The sequence below is a fragment of the Podarcis erhardii genome (assembly GCF_964252035.2).
Source record: "Podarcis erhardii genome assembly, chromosome: 14".
NCBI classification, from domain to species: domain Eukaryota; kingdom Metazoa; phylum Chordata; class Lepidosauria; order Squamata; family Lacertidae; genus Podarcis; species Podarcis erhardii.
This window is the reverse complement of record NC_138503.1, coordinates 20,977,331-20,998,144: the sequence shown is the minus strand read 5'-3', so window position 1 is coordinate 20,998,144 and position 20,814 is coordinate 20,977,331. Positions and strand designations below refer to the sequence as shown.

At 45.7% G+C, this 20,814-nt stretch overlaps 1 protein-coding gene across 5 annotated transcripts in view; it reads left to right on the top strand.

The window, feature by feature from the left end:
- The window catches only part of AKAP13 (A-kinase anchoring protein 13), a 248,683-nt gene that overhangs the window by 222,223 nt on the left and 5,646 nt on the right, over positions 1 to 20,814 (top strand). For all 5 annotated transcript variants that reach the window (XM_081838601.1, XM_081838603.1, XM_081838602.1 and 2 more), the window contains 15 exons: positions 2,016 to 2,162; positions 3,238 to 3,488; positions 4,691 to 4,816; positions 5,166 to 5,283; positions 5,967 to 6,215; positions 8,400 to 8,476; positions 10,435 to 10,616; positions 12,202 to 12,284; positions 13,159 to 13,338; positions 14,776 to 14,937; positions 15,690 to 15,760; positions 17,370 to 17,414; positions 17,987 to 18,037; positions 19,137 to 19,586; positions 20,433 to 20,733. In XM_081838601.1, the coding sequence (XP_081694727.1) occupies positions 2,016 to 2,162; positions 3,238 to 3,488; positions 4,691 to 4,816; positions 5,166 to 5,283; positions 5,967 to 6,215; positions 8,400 to 8,476; positions 10,435 to 10,616; positions 12,202 to 12,284; positions 13,159 to 13,338; positions 14,776 to 14,937; positions 15,690 to 15,760; positions 17,370 to 17,414; positions 17,987 to 18,037; positions 19,137 to 19,586; positions 20,433 to 20,733 (2,493 nt within the window). The remainder of the gene's footprint in view (positions 1 to 2,015; positions 2,163 to 3,237; positions 3,489 to 4,690; positions 4,817 to 5,165; positions 5,284 to 5,966; positions 6,216 to 8,399; positions 8,477 to 10,434; positions 10,617 to 12,201; positions 12,285 to 13,158; positions 13,339 to 14,775; positions 14,938 to 15,689; positions 15,761 to 17,369; positions 17,415 to 17,986; positions 18,038 to 19,136; positions 19,587 to 20,432; positions 20,734 to 20,814) is intronic.

The window sequence follows — 20,814 nt, the reverse complement described above, 5'->3', positions numbered from 1 at the left end:
GTTCCCAAATCAAATGATTACTTTTTCTGTTCAATCTATGCGTAGGTTGTTTTGGACCTGGAAACCAAATTTCTTTGTGCACCAGGACATAGCCCATCCGTTAATTCATTTTAGCTAGGCACAGCTAAGACACACAGAATGGTGTCCTTTCAATCAGCAGTGAGCAGTGGCTGCTTTGGTAGCAGATAATTTTTTCTAAAATTGTATTCAGAGGACAAGTAAGCAGTTTTCTGCTCTCGCTTGCTGTGCGATGTGCTGCTATGCTGGATAATCCTCGGCTCCAGGCTCATCTGTTAATTGCTTTCATAGCTCGAATTTGCAGGCTTCGCAGAGCCCCTTTCAACCATTCTGTTAATTTCACCAGAGTAAACAAAGGCGGATAAATTGCACCTTAATTACAATGCAATTACATGTCATTACATAAATGGTTCGCTCTTGGAGATATACACTGTAATTGTGGATTTACTAAGCATTAACTACCAAGTAACTTATGGAAGACTTTTGAAAAACAAAAGGGGGGTAAAATAATTACATGGTTACCCGAATGGAGTTTAATGGTTCTACAAACGATCATCTCAATGCTCGGTAATGTGATAAACACATCAAAGCAACCTTTAGCCAGTCAGATTTTAATGTGCAACAGCATCATGAACTCAAACCACACTGAGGGTATTCCTTCTTGCCTGCACTCAGAATGGGATAAAAAAGACCCTTCCCCCAAAATTATTGCTTGGGTGGGTGTGATATTGCTTGGGGAGGTTCCTCTTGCCCTGTAAAATGCACCACCCTTCCTTCCTCTGTTCATCTCTACTAGTTACTTCTCCAGTCCAATTCACATAATCATGCTTCCCATATTGGTAACACATAAATGGAAACAATGGCTGTAGCTCTCCTTGTTTGGTTAACTTCCAAGCCCCTGGGGTGTTAAGCTGAAGGAGAGTAAGCTTCAGTAGGAGCAATTCAGCTGAAGAGACTGAGTGCAGATTTTAGAGACCTAATAGAGGCCTGGACTCTGGCGGGAGAGTTCCCAGGGAAGTCGCAAAATGCTTGCTGACTCTGCTGTGTCCTCGGTTGAGTCCTTACATCCCTAGGCAGGGCCTGATGCCTCCCAAAGCCTTGCCTCTTGAACTAAAGTGCACTAAATTGTAAGTGGTGCATTGGAATGGCCTCGGTGGTGCTCTTGTCTTCCCCAGTGGAAGATAAGCAAGCCACCGGCAGAAAGAACTTGCTGGGGGTGGGTGGGAGTGGAGAGGACAGAGCCTCAATGCTAGCTTCCTTGCAGATGGGTCTCTGTTACTTACTAGGAGAGAGCAGGTCAAGGTGTTGAGAAGAGTGAGGCGAAAGCACTGACAGAGCCAATCTAGTACATTTTCATTGTGCTGAACCGCTTCTGGGTGGTGGGTGGAACAAGTTCATGTGCTCAAATCCTGACTCAGTAAGCCAGAATATTTGTGAGCTCTGGGCAGCCATGTTACTCCTTTGCTCCCACTTGGCTCTTCTGTTCATGGAAGTGGGGAAGCAAATTAGGGAGCTGCACTTTTCCTTTATGTGTGAACTGGCCTATGAAGCTGTGATCTAAAGCTGGCTTCCAGCTCTTGGGTTTTTTGTGTGGTTTTTTGAATCCTTGAACCATAGTTTCCAGCTTCCTCTCTTGCATGAAGGGGCTGTATGAGGAAGCACAGAGGGTCAAGCACATCCTGGCTTATTAAGCCAGGATTTGATTGTCTGAAGTTCCCCACCTAAAAGGTCTGAGTTGCTCTTCCAAAGTTCAGGATCCTCTAACTCAGATTCTGACATGTCTTCAAGGAGGTTCTATGAATTCTGCAATCCTTAGGCTTCCTGGACAGGTGATCCTAAATTTGGGTTGTCATCTGATGAGACACCAACAGCTGGAAGCCAATACTAAATTTTGTAGCACATGGCTTGATAAAAGCATCAACCCTGCAGCTCAGCAAACTTGGGGATAAAAATGCTAGGAGCATTTGTCATTCAGATTTCCTCTCTCCACTACCCAGGTGCAGATATGAATGAAGGCCAGCTCATGGGAGATTTCGAAACAGACTCAAAGCAGCTGGAAGCCCAGTCCTGGAGTCAAGTTGTAGATGCCAAGTTTCTCCGGCAACAAAAGAAGGATGTTGTGAAGCGGCAAGATGTCATTTATGGTGAGCGTCACAATTTAATGCTAAGACGATCAAAATTCTGCAAGCACAGAGACAAAATTCTGCAACCTTCGTACATTAGCAAAAGTGTGTGATTTCTCTTTTTTTACATTTATTTCTTCTGCTAATCCCAGGAAGGGACAAGGTAGTATAGAGGCGACTGAAACCCCTTTCCCCCAATCTCATTCATTATTTCAGAAGGCATTCCCCCCCCCCTTGGTGTTTTCTTTTTCTTCTAGAATTCATCCTTTTAAGATTCTGTTGTTTGTTTTGCTGTCCTGTTTTATCACGTTGCTACTGTTTGATGTATGTATTCTTTGTAGATTCTTGTTGCCTTTTATATTGTCTGTGAACTGCCTCAAGAAAGTTCTGATGGTGTTGCCTGCTTGGCAGGGGGTTGGACTCAATGGCCCTTGTGGTCTCTTCCAACTCTATGATTCTATGATTTCAAGTATAGGAACGTCCTGAGCTGAGATGCTTCGAGAGCCAAGTTCTGTGACCCAGGGATGGGGAACCTCTAGCTATAGAGGCAGATGTGGCCCTCCAAGCCTTTTTTTATCTGGCCTTCAGGACTCTTCGCACTCTGTGGACACACTCCTAACTAGTCCTGCTTTGCAATGCCTTTGAGTATTATCACCTATGTTGAATGTGCCCTTAAACTCAGATGATTCTTCATTCTTGTTTGGATGGAGGGTAGAAAAAGGTATATTATAGAGGGGATACCAATGTGATGCCATTTGAACGTTTCTAGACTACAATTCCCATCAGCCCCGGCCAGCATGGCCAGTGGTCAGGAATGATGGGAGTTGTGGTCAGACAACACCTGGAGGGCAGCACCTTGTGTAGTTAACTAGCCTACTATATAAAAGCAAAATTCGCATGAGTTGCTCTTTTGCTTCTGGCCCATTGCTGTCATGTGGCCACTGGAAACTTGCCTAGAGGGGACTGTGGCCCTCAGGCTGGAAAAAGTTGTAATGGCCAGTGCTACATTTTGTGGCTTTTCTCTGCTTTGCCAAGCCCTTCTCTGCTAACTTCCCCTGTGTCTGTCTTGCCTTCACCCCTCTCTGTTCTTCTTCAGAACTGATGCAGACGGAAATGCACCACGTCCGCACCTTGAAGATCATGAGTGACGTGTACAGCAGAGGAATGGTGCAGGAATTGCAGTATGAGCAGCAGATGGTGGAAAAAGTCTTCCCTTGCTTGGATGACTTGCTAAACATCCACACCCAGTTCTTCCAGCGGATTCTGGAGAGGAAGAAGGAGTCGCTGGCGGACAGAAGCGAGAAGAATTTTGTCATCAAGAGGATAGGGGACATCCTTGTGAACCAAGTAAGCACTGGGAAGTGTATCTGAGGGCAGCGCAGGGCACAGAGCCTGTGTTTCAGTCCGCCTAATCTGGGTTGCACATGCAGCGAACTAAAAGCCATGATTCTGCGTGAGGAATGGCAGAATTCTGCAGCCTCTGTTAGCAAATTAAGTGTCTGTTTTGCACAATTTATTCTGCCAGGTGTGAGCAGGAGCAAATAGGTATATCAGGTCCTACAGCCCCCACGTCGCTGCAAATCCTGCTCAGTAGGGCTTGAGGCAGGATCCAGCCGCTCTAGTGAAGTCAAACGCAGTATTTGCTTTGGCAAGCAGACCTATTCGATTCCTTACAGCATCTCTGCGGAGCGCCCCAAATGATTCTGTACCGTGATGCATAATGATTGACACTTACATTATTTATTTTGAGATTATTTTAAACATTCACTTGATTGGAGTCAGATAGCCCTTTTAGTGAATCCAATGGAAAAACACGCAGCAACAAAACCACAATGGGAGCAGAACTGAAGCACAACAGAAGGAACGGCATGTTTACTGAAGAAGGGGCACAACCTCAGGGAAGTCAGATTGCATAATTCATAGCTCTCTGAGGTCCAGTTATGACCCTAAATGTGTAAAAGGGGCTTTAAAAAACAAAACTGTAACCCTTAATATTATGCAAAATTGTCCCAAGTTGATCACTGACATCATCAGGGGAAGGGGCACTATTAGTGGTCTCCCATGGATCAGAAACACAGCTTTGCATCAATAGGAAGTGATGTATTCAGTGCTGTGGGCCCAGTTCTGTCAAACTTCCTCCCTCTAGAAGTCAGACAGGCCCTGTCCCTGCTAAGTTCCAGGTGTCTGGTTAAAACCATTTTATTTGTGAAGGCTTTTGCATCATGGATGTTCTTCCTTTAAATTTCCAAGAGATTAAATTTCTAAGGCTTAATTTATGGGATTTTTATAGTTGTAAGACACTCTGAGACATAAGATGGTGAAAAGTGGGATATAAGTAAACAACTATAAACGAATAAAAGCATTAATACCACCGTGAGAGCCACCACTTTCATTTTCCCACAAAAAGTGCTGGGATGTTTAGCACAAACCACGGTCTGCTGTGATGTCTCAACTGAGTGAGTGGCTGATGATTAGGTTGCCTGACCCACTTGGGACCCACTTGGGGAGACTACTGGCAAACTCTTAACATATGTTTTAACTTCTGGCAGTTTTCTGGGGAGAATGCTGAGAAAATGAAGAAAACCTACGGCAAGTTCTGCGGGCACCACAATGAGGCAGTGAATTATTTTAAAGACCTTCATTCCAAGGAGAAACGGTTTCAAGCATTCATCAAGGTAACACCGGTGTTTTGCAAATGTTCTCTTGTATAGAGGTGGGGTAGGGAATAGGGGGAAGAAGCATGCAGGTGAAGTTTCTTGTATATTGTGCTTCCTCCTTAAAAATCCAGATTCTTTCACCAAAGTCAACCACATATCGCAAGGATAGGGAGCCTGTGGCCCTCCAGATATTTAACCCTGGGCTTCTAGTATCCAGTTTCTAGGCAGAATATGTGTGTGTGATCAAAGTGGGGTGAGGTAGGGATAGTTTGCAAAGAATAACCGCTCAGCAGCAGCAGCAGCAGCAGCAGGCGGCTAATGGTGAGGAGTGTACCCTTTATCTTTCATTTCATTCTTCTTTCTCTAGAAAAAGATGAGCAGCTCTGTGGTGAGGCGTCTGGGCATTCCTGAGTGCATCTTGCTAGTAACACAGAGGATCACCAAATATCCTGTGCTGCTACAAAGAATACTGCAGCATACCAAAGGTAGGAGAAAAGCTGCCATTTTCCACCTTGGTGAGTAAATGGCGATATGGACCTCAGAAACCTTGGCATTTTATAATTGGGCTTGTGGCATAGAAAGCACCCAGTGCAAAACATTTTAGCATCCCTTTGTGCTTGCTTGCTGAGAGACTGTTGTCTTAGGATATATTCTAGGTAAAAGAAAGCTGTCTCTACAGCAGCCTCCATTTCATGGAAATGGTCCTGCGGCTTCTGAAACCCTCATTCTTCTAAGTTGTTTCTGTTTAGTTCAATTGCACAAGTGTGGGTCTGCTGATTCTTCATGCCTCTTCTGGCAATGATCCCAGTTTAGGCACTTGTACTGTATCACGATGCTAATTTTACCTCCATACAGTTATCTTGTCTCTCCACACCCCTACAAGCAAGGCAAGCAAGAGCCAAAAAACAGTTGAACAGTTTAGCCAGGGGAGAGTTTGAAGGCCAGAGAGGGTTGGAGGGCTCCATTCGACCCTAATCCCCAAGGTTCCCCACCTCATGTCTTCATGAATTGTCACCTTGAGAAAGATCTAAGTGTCACTGTCAAATGTGTGCTCAGCAAATAGCTGGGAGGGTCAGGGAAAGGGAACGGAAGAGAAGTCAGCTAAGCTCAAGAGCTGGACGAAAAGAATTAAGCGAGAACTGAAAGATGGGTCTCCTTGTGTTTTAAGAAAACGACGAGGAACATCAAGATTTGGTGCTGTCCCTAAACCTGGTGAAGGAAGTAATCACTGCTGTGAACAGCAAAGTCAGCAACTACGAGAAGAAGATGCGCCTCAATGAAATCTACACCCGGACGGACAGCAAGTCTATCATGAGAATGAAGAGCGGGCAAATGTTCGCCAGAGAGGACCTGCGGCGCAGGAAGTTTGTCCGGGACGGGCCCATCTCCCTGAGAAATGCAGCCAGCAAACTGAAAGGTAAGTGAGCCCTGCCGTCTGTATTCCCTTCCTGTCCCTGCATATTGGATAAAGGTGTAATTTGTTGGACCCTCCACGGTGTCCACATTGGGACAGTCTTTTAAATTCCTAGATTGCTTAAGCACAGCTGCTTATTTAAAAATGTGTGCCCTGCATTTTCCTCAGTGGATTTCCAAAGGCCTACAGTACTTTAAAACTGTTGTTAAATAATATTTATTACTTTTAAATCTTACAAACAAGAAGAAAAAGAAAAGGAGAAAAAAGAAGAAGAAAAACAAAAGAAAAAAAACAATACGATACAATATATAAACAATGCACCACACAACATTGACGCATTAAACTAAACAAAACAGAACAAAAACAATTTAAAAACATACATCATACCATTTCAATGCCTTATCTTTCATTCCCTTGTTTCATCGACTTCCTCTCACCTCCCTTTTTGTATTCCACTTCTATTGTTTCAGCAAATCCTTTCCATCTTTCACTATTTTCTGTCATATAAATATCTTAACTTATTTTAGCCTTATTTCCATTAATACTATAATACTTATTTATGCTTAACTCCTTATAACACTTCTACTAAGGCCATATAATTTCATTCCAACATTTTTCTAACACTCATTAATTTTTCCCTATTTCTATAAATAAACTTTAAACTTTTTCCAATCTTCTTCCACCGTCTCTTCTCCCTGGTCTCGGATTCTGCCAGTCATTTCCGTCAATTCCATATAGTCCATCAACCTGGTGATCTTCTGTCCGAGGCTCTTAACTCTTTTCCAGGTCCCTTCTGCAAGTCTTCTTCATATTTATACATACACTTTACTTTGTCTTCCGCTGATCTTGTTCTTAATTTCCTTTCTTTGATGCTGAAGAGTAGGTCTCAGGGGAGCTCCAACCTAACAATGTTTTTATTCCTTCTCGACATGTCATCAGTACTTTAAAACTGTTGTGTTGTAAAGAGAGAGAAAAGTCAGGACCATAATAACAGCCAATAAAGCCAGCAATATTGGCATAAGGCAGCAGCAGCAGCAGAGGCGACCATCTCTTAGCAGTGGACCCCCATAAGCCTTTTGCAACTGCAATGCTTTAATGTGCTATCCAAACCCCAGCCAAGATGAAACAAGGTGAATCTCTCTAGGGTGGGAGTTTGGATATCACTGCTGCAAAGGTCCCATCCTGTGTAGCTGCCCACCAACAGGGCCTCGGGGGATGACTTTCATGCAGGGTTAACCCCCAGGTGTTGCTGGACCCCAGCTCTTGTCATCCCTGAATAGCTGGGGTCCAGCAACAATAGCTGTCATCCCTATTAGCTGGGGTTGATGGGAGTCGGAGCCCACCAGCATTTGAAGGGCCACAGTTTCCCCCACCCCTGCATAGTAAGCTGCCTTATACCAAGTCAAACACCATTGACCCAACTAGCTCAGTATTGTCTACTCTGACTGGCAGTGGCCTCTCCAGGATTTCAGAAGCAAGTCCCTCTCAGTGCTACCTGTAGGGTTATTTTTTTCCCTGCACAGCCATGTGATGCTTCTGATAGGTGCCACGTCCAGCACACAAACCCAGGTGGTACACCCTACTTGCTGGACACGTTATATGGCATCTGGGAAACTATCTGAATAGCAGAGGTGGATCCTAAAGAATGAATTGCTTCTTGTACAGCGTGATTCAGCTGTAATAGTGTTTAGCCTGGGGGGCTGTGGAAACCAAGTTTGCCATTGCCTCCTAAGTTGCTCCAGGATGTGCCACCTTCAGTCTGGGGTAAGGTTACCAGATTTTTTTCAATAAATCCAGGGACACTTTTCAACTTCATGTGCAGTGAAAATGATGATCTGCAAACACTGCCATTGTGGCACCATGTGGAAGAAGCTTGCTGCTTGCGGCCACTACTTTTGAAGAAACTCCCCTTGACCTGACACTTTGGTCTTTTGAGGTGGGTGGATGGAGAGCTGCCTGCAGCCAATGAGAGTTATACCCAGCAAAAACCACTCCTTGGAAAAACAGTATCTTAACACCTTTTCCTCTTAGGACAAAAGCATTGATTGTGAATAAGGAGAATTTGCGCTCTCCTGCCCACTTAGCCACCTCTTCCCTAAACTTCCAGGTCTCTCAAAGGACTTGAAGTTTAGAAGTGAGCAAGTGTTTGTGTGTTTTTACATGGTCTATTGTGTTTTTCTTTGCCAGAAGTCCAGGCTGTTCTCCTCTCAGATGTTCTGATATTTCTTCAGGAAAAGGACCAGAAATATGTGTTTGCATCTCTGGTAAGATCTTTAGTACTTTCTAATCAATAATAATAATAATAATGATAAATATACATTTGGCTAAAAAATGAGTTACTGAATCAAAGATGATTCTTGTATTTAGTTTTTGTTTGTTTTTAAAATTATCTGCTCCTTTCACTCCTTTTTACCATTTTTAAGGAAAGGCACACAGCCTCTGAATATATTTGTTTGGGGTCAAAAAATTCCTGGCTCCTATTTTCTCTGTGTACATTTTCCTTAGCACCTTTCAAATTTATTACTATTTTATTAAAGCATTTGCTTCCCTCTGGGCAAAGGTCACCATTATTAAAAGAGCAAGGAAAAGCAGGAATAAAGCAGCACGTTAAAACAGCAGAACTGTACAAAATGAAATTACAAAATGGGCTTTAAAAAGCTGGTTTTTAAAAATCTTTTCAAAAACCCATAAAATGCAATGGTGCTTTTGATCTTTAAGGGGGGGGGACCTCCAAAATGCCCAGTGGGGCAATGTCTTTATTAGAACCAACCAAAATGCCAGAAGATTGCAGCAAGCGATTAAGTTCCCCAGAAGTCTTCATTGCATTAGTTGACCTCAAGGCCATAACATGCAGTAGTGATGTAGTACTGATTACCTAACTGTGCGTTTCAAAAGTTTATTGTTCTCCTTTCCCATTCAGTCCTACCCTTTGCAGAGACGCAGAAACGTATTTGGCAATCTGTGATGATGTTCCTGTGTTGGTATAAGTAAGGAAATATACTGTCAGGAAGCAACACACAGCTTAAGAGAGTCAGTTTCCGGACCCTCTGCAACACAAATGGGGCATCTGTGGCTCCCCAGATGTTGTTGGGCTCCAGTTTCCATTAGCCGCAACCAGCATGACCGGTGGCCAAAGAGGCTGAGAACTGGACTCCAGGAACTTCTGAAGGGCCACTGGTTCTCCTCCTCGGCTATACAATGAGTCCAATCTAAACCAACATCTAGAGCCCCATTTAGACTCTGATTTAGGGCAGCTTCATTATATAGTAGGTGGACTTGTGTTGGACAAATCAGAGCAGTAGTGAAGAGTTGAGCCAAGATGTTTTCCTAGTCCAAATTCTCCCTACCATTAAAACCTACTGAAATGCTTTAGTAAGTCGCTTGCTCTCAGAGTTCTGGCAGCCACTCTAATAGCGCAGAATTGGAAGACATCAAAAATCCCAACTATAAACGAGTGCAATCCAAACTATTTGATTATTTAGAATTGGCAAAAATGACACAGAAAATAAGAAATCAAAAAGACAGAAAGTTTAACAAAGAATGGAATAAACTTATGACATACATGGAAACAGAGGTAAAAAAATCTAAAAATCACAGTAGGTGTGATGTAACACTTGTGATGTAAAGAGTTTTTTGAGGAAAAGAAACTGCAGATAAAAAATCATATAATATATTCTGAAACCGAGATGAAGGGAAGTCAATTAGTGTTGTGTGTTATTTAGTAAATGTAAGTTGATTTGTTGGTATCTTATGTTAGGAGACTTTTTTTCTTTTGTTTTTTTTTTATTATTTCTCTTTTTTATGTATTTCTTTTTTGTGCATATGTATTATGTATGTTTCTTTCGTTTGTTTTAATGTTTGATGTAGCAAAATGAATTAAAATCAGTTAAAAAAAATAGTAAGTCGCTTGCTTTCATTCGCCACAGCATCTAAGATTGGCTGCAGGTAAAAATGTTACATGGAAAAAAATACGAGAGACATTACACATACTTCTGTAAAACAAGAAAATCTTTAATAAAACAAAAACAAAAGATTGGCTGCAGGCTTGAGAAGCTCCCTGCACCTCTGTGTGTGTGTTTAAACTGAAGTACTTTAGATGGGGATATGTATTAAATAATCCATTGGTTAGGGCTTGTAGTGGTTAAGATAGAAAAGTAGGAGGCCTGTCAGGCTGCATCCGATTGAAAGCTGATTGATTTGTTTTGCTTTCTCTTCCCCAAAGGATCAAAAATCCACAGTGATATCTCTGAAGAAGCTGATTGTCCGAGAAGTAGCCCATGAGGAGAAGGGTTTGTTTCTTATCAGCATGGGAGGGAAGGACCCAGAAATGGTGGAAGTTCGCGCCAGCTCAAAGGAAGAGCGCAACAGCTGGATACAAAGCATCCAGGACACCATGAATACTATGTAAGCAGCTGGTGGTTGGTCTGTGGAATGCATGGGCATTATGTGTGGAATGCAATTGCAATCAAGTTTAGGATAGGCTGTGTCTCTGTGGCAAGGTGGCATCAAGGTGGAGGCTGCCCTGGAGCATTGCACCAGTATTTGAATGCTCTTAGGTTGTGCAGGTCAGGGACCCACATGTCCCCTTTTGATGGCGTTGTGGTGCCATGTTGAATGGAAGGACCATAGATTTGGTAGAGCATCTGCTTTGCATGCCTTCCTCAGCAGCTCCAGCTAGTGCTGGGGCAGACCTCTGTTTGAAACCCTGGAGAGCAACTTTCCAGACAGGGTAATGAGGGTACTGAGCTAGACAAGGGACGCAGGTGGCGCTGTGGTCCAAACCACTGAGTCTCTTAGGCTTGCTGATTGGAAGGTCGGCGGTTTGAATCCCCACGACGGAGTGAGCTCCTGTTGCTCTGTTCCAGCTTCTGCCAACCTAGCAGTTCGAAAGCACGCCAGTGCAAGTAGATAAATAGGTATCACTGCTGTGGGAGGGTAAATGACGTTTCTGTGCACTCTGGCTTCTGTCATGATGTCCCGTTGTGGCAGAAGCAGTTTAGTCATGCTGGCCACATGACCCGGAAAGCTGTCTTTGGACAAACACCAGCTCACTCAACCTAAAGTGAGATGAGAGCCCCAACCCCATAGTTGCCTTTGACTGGACTTAACTGTCCAGGGGTTTTAACCTTACTGAGGTAGATGGACGAACGGCCTGATTCAGTTATAAGGCAGGTCTTCCTGTGTTCCTAAGCTCAGTGTCCTTGCGTCACATTGAATAAAAGGGAGGAGTTCCAAAATTTCTGGCCAGCTCGAGCATTCTACACACTGATTGTTGTTGTAAACTATTAAACAGGACTATATAGTAAGCAGGCATGCAAAAGACACAGATCCCTTCGTTGGAAAAAGGTCTATGTGTAACTGAGCTGTGTTGACATCATTGTTAAAGTTAATGAGGTATACAAAAGCAATTCTAAGATATGCTAATCCACTGCATTTCTGCAGTTTAATCATCAATCAACCACTTTGCTTTTTTAGCCGCAGGCTGCTAAAACTGAATTGTTATATAAATAAGTAGCATCTGTACATACAGCTGAGTATCGTGTCTATATATGACTTTAAATGAGCATAAAATTAAATATGACTGATCGTGTCTTACTGTAAAGCTAAATAAACCAGGAAAAGATGTACTGCCAGACGAGAATTCAGTACAAATAGCAACAAAATACACAAATTACTAAATAATGCAAGTTACAAATCTATCCGATGCAAAATTGCCCAATGCTGGACATCAGTAGGCAAAATTGGCCACCTACTGGCCAACTTGTTGTAATGTTTGTTAAAAGTTTACTTATCTTCAAGTCCAGGCTTTCTAAGCCTTGCCAGAAATCTTGTTGCCTCTGCAAAGACTAAAAGTCTTTTCCTTCCTCCTAAAACATTTGCTTCCCACTGACAGATCCCAAATGAGCACTTATGGGGTTTCAAAAAAGATGCAGAGATGTTGATGTTTTTCCTGCCCTGTTCTACTCAATCTGTTTGGCTCTCCCTGCAGGGATAAGGAAGAAGATGAAGGCATCCCTAGTGAATCGGAGGAGGAAAAGCGAGTGCTCGACACCAAAGCCCGGGAACTGAAAGGTAAAAGCAACAGAAGCTGTGGCCAAAACATTTGCCTAAAACATGCCATAAATGTGCAGAGCTGGGGAACCAACGCCCATCCAAATATGAGAGTCCTAAGCCCAGCAGCCCCATCCACTGTGGTCAGTGATGATGGCACTAACTGGAGGGCCACAGGCCTTTTAGAAGCTACCCAGTAAACTTCACGGTGTTTTGATTCCAAATGCCCTGTACTGAGACCTAGCTCGCTAATTATAGCACTGCACTGGCTCTTAAACCTCCCCTCACTTACTCTATATTGACTCAGTTCATATGTAATACTGAGCCAAACCATGGTTTAGTGTGAATGTCCCGGGCTCCCAGAGGTAGCTCATTGTGGCCACTTCGTTCCTCCTCTAGTCTTGCTGCTGCTGTGAGCTGAACCACAGTTTTGTTTTAACATGTCATCCAAACCCATGCTTTGTCTCGCTCGAGATAAACCTTCTGAAGCTAAACCTAAGCCAGCTTTTGCAAACCTGGGGGTTTCTGGATGTTACATGACTATAACTCCCTGTTTGTTAGCCAAGTTGGCTAGCATGGGTGGGAATCTCAGTCGAACATCTGGAGGGCTCCACACTGTCTACACAGTTCTTAGCCGGAAGGAATAATAGTCTGACTAGGTACAGTGTTGGTTTGCTTTGCATCAGTTTGCCTTGCCCTGTCCCCTCATTTGCAAAGCATCCTTTCCGCATGGTAATAACTCTCTGTGACCCGAGTTTCTCTCGATTCCTGCGATTCCCTGGCTCGCCAGAAGGTGGGGCCTGGGTCTCAGTGATTGCGAGTCCCACCGAGTCACCGAGGCACATTCTGTGTTCTGCAGCTATTCTTCGACTGACCTTCCCCTTCTACCCCACAGAACAGCTCCATCAAAAAGACCAGCAGATTATCACGCTGCTGGAGGAGAAGGAGAAGATCTTTCGGGACATGACAGACTGCAGCGGGCACGAGGACAGCTCGGGGGCTAGGACCTTGTTCCGGGCCAACACGGAAGAGGCACCCAAGGGGGAAAGTGTGATGAAGAGCGTGATAACTGAAGGTAAGCTTCCATTCACTGCCCTTTCCCCAGAAGGAAATGTATAGTCACCTGTATATTCAGCCTTAGCAAATGCACAGTAGCTCAGGGGCGTCAGTGTCTGCTTCGCACGCAGTTCCAGTTCCAGGTTCAATTCCTGCCATCTTCAGGTGAGGGCAGGGAGCATCATCCCCTGTCTGGAGACCTGGGAGCTGCTGCCAGTCAGTGTAGACAATCCTGAGCTAGGATGCAGGGATCTAAACTGCAGCAAAGGTGAGACAGGTCTATTGTGGCTAGACAGATTTAATTCAGGAAATGAAGTTGGAATTGGTCCCCTGTTTTGTCCACCACTTTGCCCCAAGTCAGGGGGCATAGTCTCCCAGCCAGGACACCTGTGCTTGGTGGCATGCGCACCCACATACCATCATTTCAAATCTCTCCTGAACCCACAACCCAGTTCTTAACCCCTTAACCTTCATCCTTTTCTGAAACTTAAGCCTAAGCCAGCTTTTGCCAACCCGGTGTTCCTCAGACGTTTTGGACTACCAACTCCCATCAGCCGTACCTAGCCTGTTGACTGTTGCAGTTATTAGATGTTGCTGCTCTTGGGGAGTTTTGTTTATAGGGAAAGTAAAGACTGATTGGGGACGTGGGTGGCGCTGTGGGTTAAACCACAGAGCCTAGGACTTGCAGATCAGAAGGTCAGCGGTTCAAATCCCCGCCACGGGGTGAGCTCCCATTGCTCGGTCCCTGCTCCTGCCAACCTAGCAGTTCGAAAGCATGTCAAAGTGCAAGTAGATAAATAGGTACCGCTCTGGCGGGAAGGTAAACGGCGTTTCCGTGCGCTGCTCTGGTTCGCCAGAAGCGACTTAGTCATGCTGGCCACATGATCCGGAAGCTGTACGCCAGCTCCCTCGGCCAATAAAGCAAGATGTGCGCCGCAACCCCAGAGTCGGTCACGACTGGACCTAATGGTCAGGGGTCCCTTTACCTTTACCTTTACCTAAAGACTGATTGCCGAAAGGTCCCGATACATAAGCACATTCGTGTTGGCTGAGGCTGATGGGAATTGTAGTCTTAACACTTCTGTAGGGCACCAGGTTGCCAAAGTCTAGCATAAGCATTTATAATTTCATTTGCACGTGTTCTTGCCCTGTTTCTCTTGCCTCAGTCGCCCTTCCTCTTTGTCTCAGTGCAGATTGGGAGTTTTTCTGGGTGCAGGGACTTTACATCTTAATGTTACTCTCTCTGTAAAGCCCTGTGTGCTTTGCAAGCATTGGATGAATCCTCATGATGTCTAGCTTGGACGCAGGTGACTTTGCAGACTTCCATAAGTCACCCACCACTGCCTTCACAACTTAGTTTCTTCCTAACATTCAGATCTGCCTTAGCAGGTTAGCATGGATGGAGTTTGGTCATATAATCAACTTCTTCTGGTTGCTTGCTTGCTTCTCCTTTCAGTTGAGCTGTTGCAAGGGTTGGTGAGCAGGAGCCTCGGAAGTGCCCTTGGGCAACAGATGAGCAGCCTCACCTTGGAGCAAGAGGGCGTGGGACCCGTCTCCCTCCCCAGGAGGGCAGAGACATTTGGAGGATTTGACAGTCACCAAATGAATGTCTGCAAGGGTGAGTATCTGCCATGGTGTTCCCTAGAATTCACACTGCTTTTGTGTTGGTCTTTGCATGTCCATCTGCTCCTGAACCTGCATCCAAGGTCTTCATTTTAATTTGCAAATTCCTGAAAAGTTTCGGTCTGGGGTACCTTAAGGGACCGCCTGAACCCTTTTGCTCGATTGCTGAGATCACCTGGAGGAGTTTTGCTCCATATTATTTCTAACAGTGATTTCAGGGTTGGCAGGGACCATTTCTTTCATGGATGATAGTATTTTTAAATTCCTCCTGAAAGTCAATAATGAGGGAGGGAGACATACCTCACCCAGGAGGCCAATCCACTAATAGGGAGCTCCTACAGATAAGGCCCTTTCAACTGGACATACAAAACTTTTTTCTTTCTTTTTTGGTTTCTGATTGTACACAGAACAAAGAATTCCTGTATGGTGTCACCCCCTGCCCCAGGAATATTCCATGCATATGCAATATAAATTATACAGTCAAATATTAAGCATGTTTGTATAATACTTAGAGTTGATTGTACAAGTTAAAGTATTTTCTGTGCTCCATCTTAGCAGATTGCCTCAGAATATCGCCACTATTTTCTGAAATAGTTAGTGACCTGTAATTCTAGATGTGTATTTGTGTGTGTATGATTGCTGTGAACTGCTTTTTAAAAAATGATTTTTACAAATTTAAAGAAAGTGAAGGACTTCAACTTTCCTTTCCTGGGCCTAAGGAACTCACGTTAACATCTGACTTTTCAGGGGTGGAAAAGGTTGAAGGAGACGATGTGCAGGATCTTCGGAGGACAGAGTCGGACAGTGTTTTGAAGAAGGTATGGAACTGAGGAGGGGCCGTCAGTTAGCAGTAGATGCATTGCCTATAAGGCTGTCAATGGCTACTAACCGTGACAACAGTGCTGTGCCACCAAAGTCAGAGGCAGCACTGCTTCCGAATACCAGTTGCGGGAAGCCACAGGAGGGGGTGGGGTGGGGGAGTCCTCTAGCGCTTGCAGGTTTCCCACAGGCACCCAGTTGGCCACTGTGAGAACAGGCTGCTGGAGTAGGTGGACCATTGGCCTGATCCAGCAGGCCTTTTCTTGGGATGTTCTTATGTCCATTCCCTAGCATCTCCAGCTATTAAGGCCTTGGAGTGCATCTGCAAATTGGAAGAGACAGTGTTGTATCCAATGTGCCAGAGGTCTAGAAGACTGCATATTTCATGAATCGCTTTCCTATGAAACACCTCAGAGCAATTAAACAATTAAAAAAAAAACACACCCCATGAACAGTTGAAACAGCAGATGCATGTATACAAACAATTTCATATCCAACAGAAATACAGACTGGGATAAAAGCCTTCACTAAAAAGGCACATTTTTTAAAAAGGTCTCTGTGGTGACCACACAGGGCCCCCGGACATTTCACGGTCTATTGACCCTGTGCCACCACTGCGATAGCTTTCTTCGCTGCCACCACCCCGCTTCTCACGGGGACACAGGGAATCCAGACAGGTGTTAACATAAACAAATAATCAGGTTTATTTTTAAATGCAGGAACAAGTGTATGGTTGCAGATTATTTTTCTCTTGTCAGTTTCCTAATCTTAGTTCCTAAGAACTCCAAACTGAATTATTCCCCACTGACTCAACCTAACAATTCCTCTCACTCTCTCACAATACAACTCGACCAACCCACTGCCTATTCCACCTTCTTCCTTCTCCAACACCCAAGCCTCAACTCCCAACTGACAAACCTCAACTGACTTTCAAAACCTCCCACTCCCCCCTTGCATTCTCACTGGCCAATCACATCACACCCATTTTAACCCTTTCCTTGACCCATCCTAGGAGGCAAATACCAGTCTCCCATGTGGGTGCCCACCCAGACAATTTCCTTGGGGCCCATTCTGGCTCATTCAGCAGCGCCTTGTTTTTCCTCCTGAAAAACATGAACTTTGAGGCCTGATATTTAGACAAACAAAATAAAAAATAATCACCGTTCTGGAAAATTAAAACCCCTTCACATAAAGCCTTGTTTTTAATTATTTTATTTTATTTTGTTCACACTGACTGGCAGAGAGGGTCCTTCCAGCCCTGCCCGGAAGTTGAGCGTGGGACCTTCTGCATGCAAGGCTAATGCTCCACCTCTGAGCTGCAGCCTTGTCTCCCCTTTCTAAAGAGTTTGAGGCAAAATGGACTAAACACCTGATGTGAGGCATGGGCAGGCAACCTGTGGGCCTCCAAATTTTGTTGGGTTCCATCTCCCCACAGCTGCAGGCACCATGGCCAATGTGTCAGGGATGATGGGAGTTGTAGTCCATTCTTAAGTGGAGGGTCACAGGTTGTCTCCTCCTGGGGATCAGTGTTGCTGCCTGAGGCTGACTTTCATCCTTGCTATCTTTCCTCTGCCTTGTTCTCATTAAGACTGTCTGATCTCTTCCCAGGGAGGAACAGCTAACTTGATGTTTGTGCTGAAAAGGAACAATGAGGTAAACATTCCTGTTCTCACTTGGCCTTCTCACAGCCAAAGGAACCTGGTCTCTGCTTTTCAGGATCATGGTTTACAAAGCAGCATGCAACACAATTAAAAACAACCAAAACATTTTAAACCAGCAAGGAAATAGCACAAAAACTCGATATCCAAAGAATATGGGTGCTTCCAGATGAGGGTCTAATCTGCAGATGGGTTGTTGCAAGAAGACTTTAAAATAAATAAAAAATAGCAGATTTCCCCTGGAAAGGATATCCATACTGACTTTGTGGAAGGGGCAGGATACGGGTTTGCATTTTGATGCCAAACACATTGTGTAGACACAGCAAAACAATTTTGCATGCATGAGGAGCACCCATCTCACAATGAACACCAGTCCAGAACACTCTGTTGTGTCAGATGCTTGATCAGTGTTACAGAGGCTCACTTGAGATTTGCTAATGGTTGATCAATAGTAGAGTGTGCTCTCCCTTCTGCCCCTCTTGAGCTAAAACACTGCAGCAGATCAGTGTCGCCAGTAACTGAATCAGCAGCTGACAGCAGCTTTTTTCTTTTTTCTTTCTCCTGCAGCAAGTTCTCCAGAGCATCACTCACCTCCACAGCTTGCTGGGCATGTTGCAGGTAAGTAAGTCCCAGGAGGAGGGGGTGGGGAGGAATACTGCCATTGGCCATTGGTCAAGGGCTCTTTGCCATGTGGATTCTCTGCTTGCACAATGCACCATGTAATATTGGCTTAAAGTCTTCACAAGCCCTCTCCATATCAGAACGGTTGGGGTGCTTAGGCTTAGACTAAGCTTCCCTCTGCTGGTGTACTTGCTGGAAGGATGTTGGGGGAGCCCTCAGTTCTAGCAAGGGGTCCAGTGAAATAAAGGGTCTCTCCCAGAAGCAGAGATGGATATGTGTAAGGGAAGAGCATGGCATTGGTGTTGTCAGGGTACAATGCCTCTCAAGCCAGCCCTGTTGCATGGAGAGGTCCGACACAGAGGGAGCTGCCTCATACTGACTCGGGCCATGGGCACAACTAGCTCTGTCTTGTCTACACGAGTAGGAGACCTTTTTCAAGCCGAGGGCCACCTTCCCTCGCTGGCAGCCTTCTGGGAGCCACATGATAATGGGGCCAAACTGGGCATGGCCAGAAATACACAACTCTTAGTCTCCATCCAGGCAAGTAAGAGGTATTATCGCAGTTCAAGGACACTGCATCCAGGCAAGAACACTAGAGGATGGTGCAGGGCAGGACCAGAGGACAACATGGTACAGTGGTACCTCGGGTTAAGAACTTAATTCGTTCTGGAGATCTGTTCTTAACCTGAAACTGAAGACCACTTTAGCTAATGGGGCCTCCTGCTGCTGCTGCGCCACTGGAGCACGATTTCTGTTCTCACCCTGAAGCAAAGTTCTTAACCCGAGGTACTATTTCTGGGTTAGAGAAGTCTGTAACCTGAAGCGTATGTAACCTGAGGTACCACTGTATAGGGAAGTGACATGGCCTGAGTAGAACCCCAAGTTCAGATATAGAAGTCTAGAGTGGCTCAGTTTCCCCATCTCTTTTCTACCTGCTAGTGGCAATCCAAGGAAAGGAGTGTCTTCCTGTCCTTTCAGAGAATAGTCTCTCCGGGCCCTTCCTGGAGAGAGCAGGGGTTGAACTGGAGGGCAGGGCGTCTCCTGCATGCAAAGCCCCGAGCTCCAGCCTTCCCTAAGCCTTCCCTCCCTTCCACAGGCTGTTGTCGTGCAGCAGGACACCTACATTGAGGACCAGAAGCTTCTCCTGACGGAGAGGGCCCTGACCCGCAGCTCCCTGCGCCCCAACTCCCTGATCGAGCAGGAGAAGCAGCGCAGCCTGGAGAAGCAGAGGCAGGAGCTGGCCAACCTGCAGAAGCAGCAGGCCCAGCACCAGGAGGAGAAGCGGAAGAGGGAGCGGGAGTGGGAGGCCCGCGAGAAGGAGGTGGCGGAGCGGGAGGCCCGGCTGGCCCAGCGGGAGGAGCAGCTCCAGAAGGGGCACCAAAGCCTGGAGAAGGAGCAGGAGGAGCTGCAGCAGAAGAAGGCTACCTACCAGCTTGATCTGGAGCACCTCCGCGCAGCCCAGAAGCAGCTGGAGAAGGAGAAGGAGCAGCTCAAGAGGGACATGGAGCAGATCTCCCAGCTGCGGGCAGAGCCCAACCATAGTCCAGTAAGTCACCTTCTCACTCTAGTTTTTGGCAAAAGCAGGTGCGTATAGGAAGCCACCTTGTACTGAGTCCAATCCCACTGGCCCACATGACAAGACTTGAGCCTTTTCTGAAACCAGACTTTGTATATGTATATACAAAAAACTTTGTATATGTATGGCTGTAGGGCTGCAGCTGTGACCCATCTTAGACCCAGTGCTAGGTCCTTACTTACCAGTTGAAGCCCAGTGGGGCAGCTCTCCAGGGTTTCGGGGTAGGAGATTTCGCCAGCCCTACTTGGGAAAGCAAAGCTTTTCTCCGTCTCACTTAACACTAGATCCTGGGGGCATCCAAGGAAGCTGATTGAAGGCTTCAGAACAGATGAAAGAAAGCATCTCTTTGCACCGTGCATATTAAGCAGTGAAGCTCACCCCCACTGGAGGCAGTGATGGCCACCAAGTTGGGTGGCTTGGAAAGAGAATTAGACAGATTCATGGGGGAGAAGGGCTATCAGTTGCTGCTAGACGAGATGGCAGTGCTGTGCCTTCACAGCTGGAGGTAGTCATGCCTCTGAATATCAATTGCTGGAAACAGCAGGAGAGGAGGGTGTTTGTGTGCTTGGGCCCTGCTTAGTTTCCCACAGGCCATCCTGTGATCTCTTCCTAGTGGAAAATTGTTGCAGAACAGATTGCACAGCCAAATCACCTGCAGACTGCTCATTGCAAAACAGGCTTAAAACATCCAGTAGGCAGCCTTTTATTTTCATGGCGGGGAGGGATTGCTCCTATCCATGTGATGCCTGGACTGCTGGTGCCGCCGCCACCACACCTGTTTCACTTCTACCACTTGTTTTGCCTCCTGCCTTGCAGCTTTCCAACCAGCACGGCAAGATGACCAGGACACCTTCCCTTCCCATGCCCGACGACTCGTCTTCCAGGCAGCAGGGCCATTTGGAGAAAGAACTGTCTGCGTCGCCCAAAAGGAACAGCCTCACAAGGACACACAAGGAGAAAGGCGCTTTCCACCTGCTTGGCACGACGACGTCGAGCCAAGCCAACAAGGCAGCTGACGGACAGGGTCAGGTGCAGAACCGCCTCTTTGGCTTGGCCAAGCCGAAGGAGAAGAAGGAGAAGAAGAAGAAGGGCAAAGGGCACCGTTCTCAGCCAGCCGGTAAGCAAAGGGCTCTTTCTACTTGCTAAGATGTCTTCATGTCTCTTGGAGCCATGGGAGTTAAGACACATGAGACCTCCT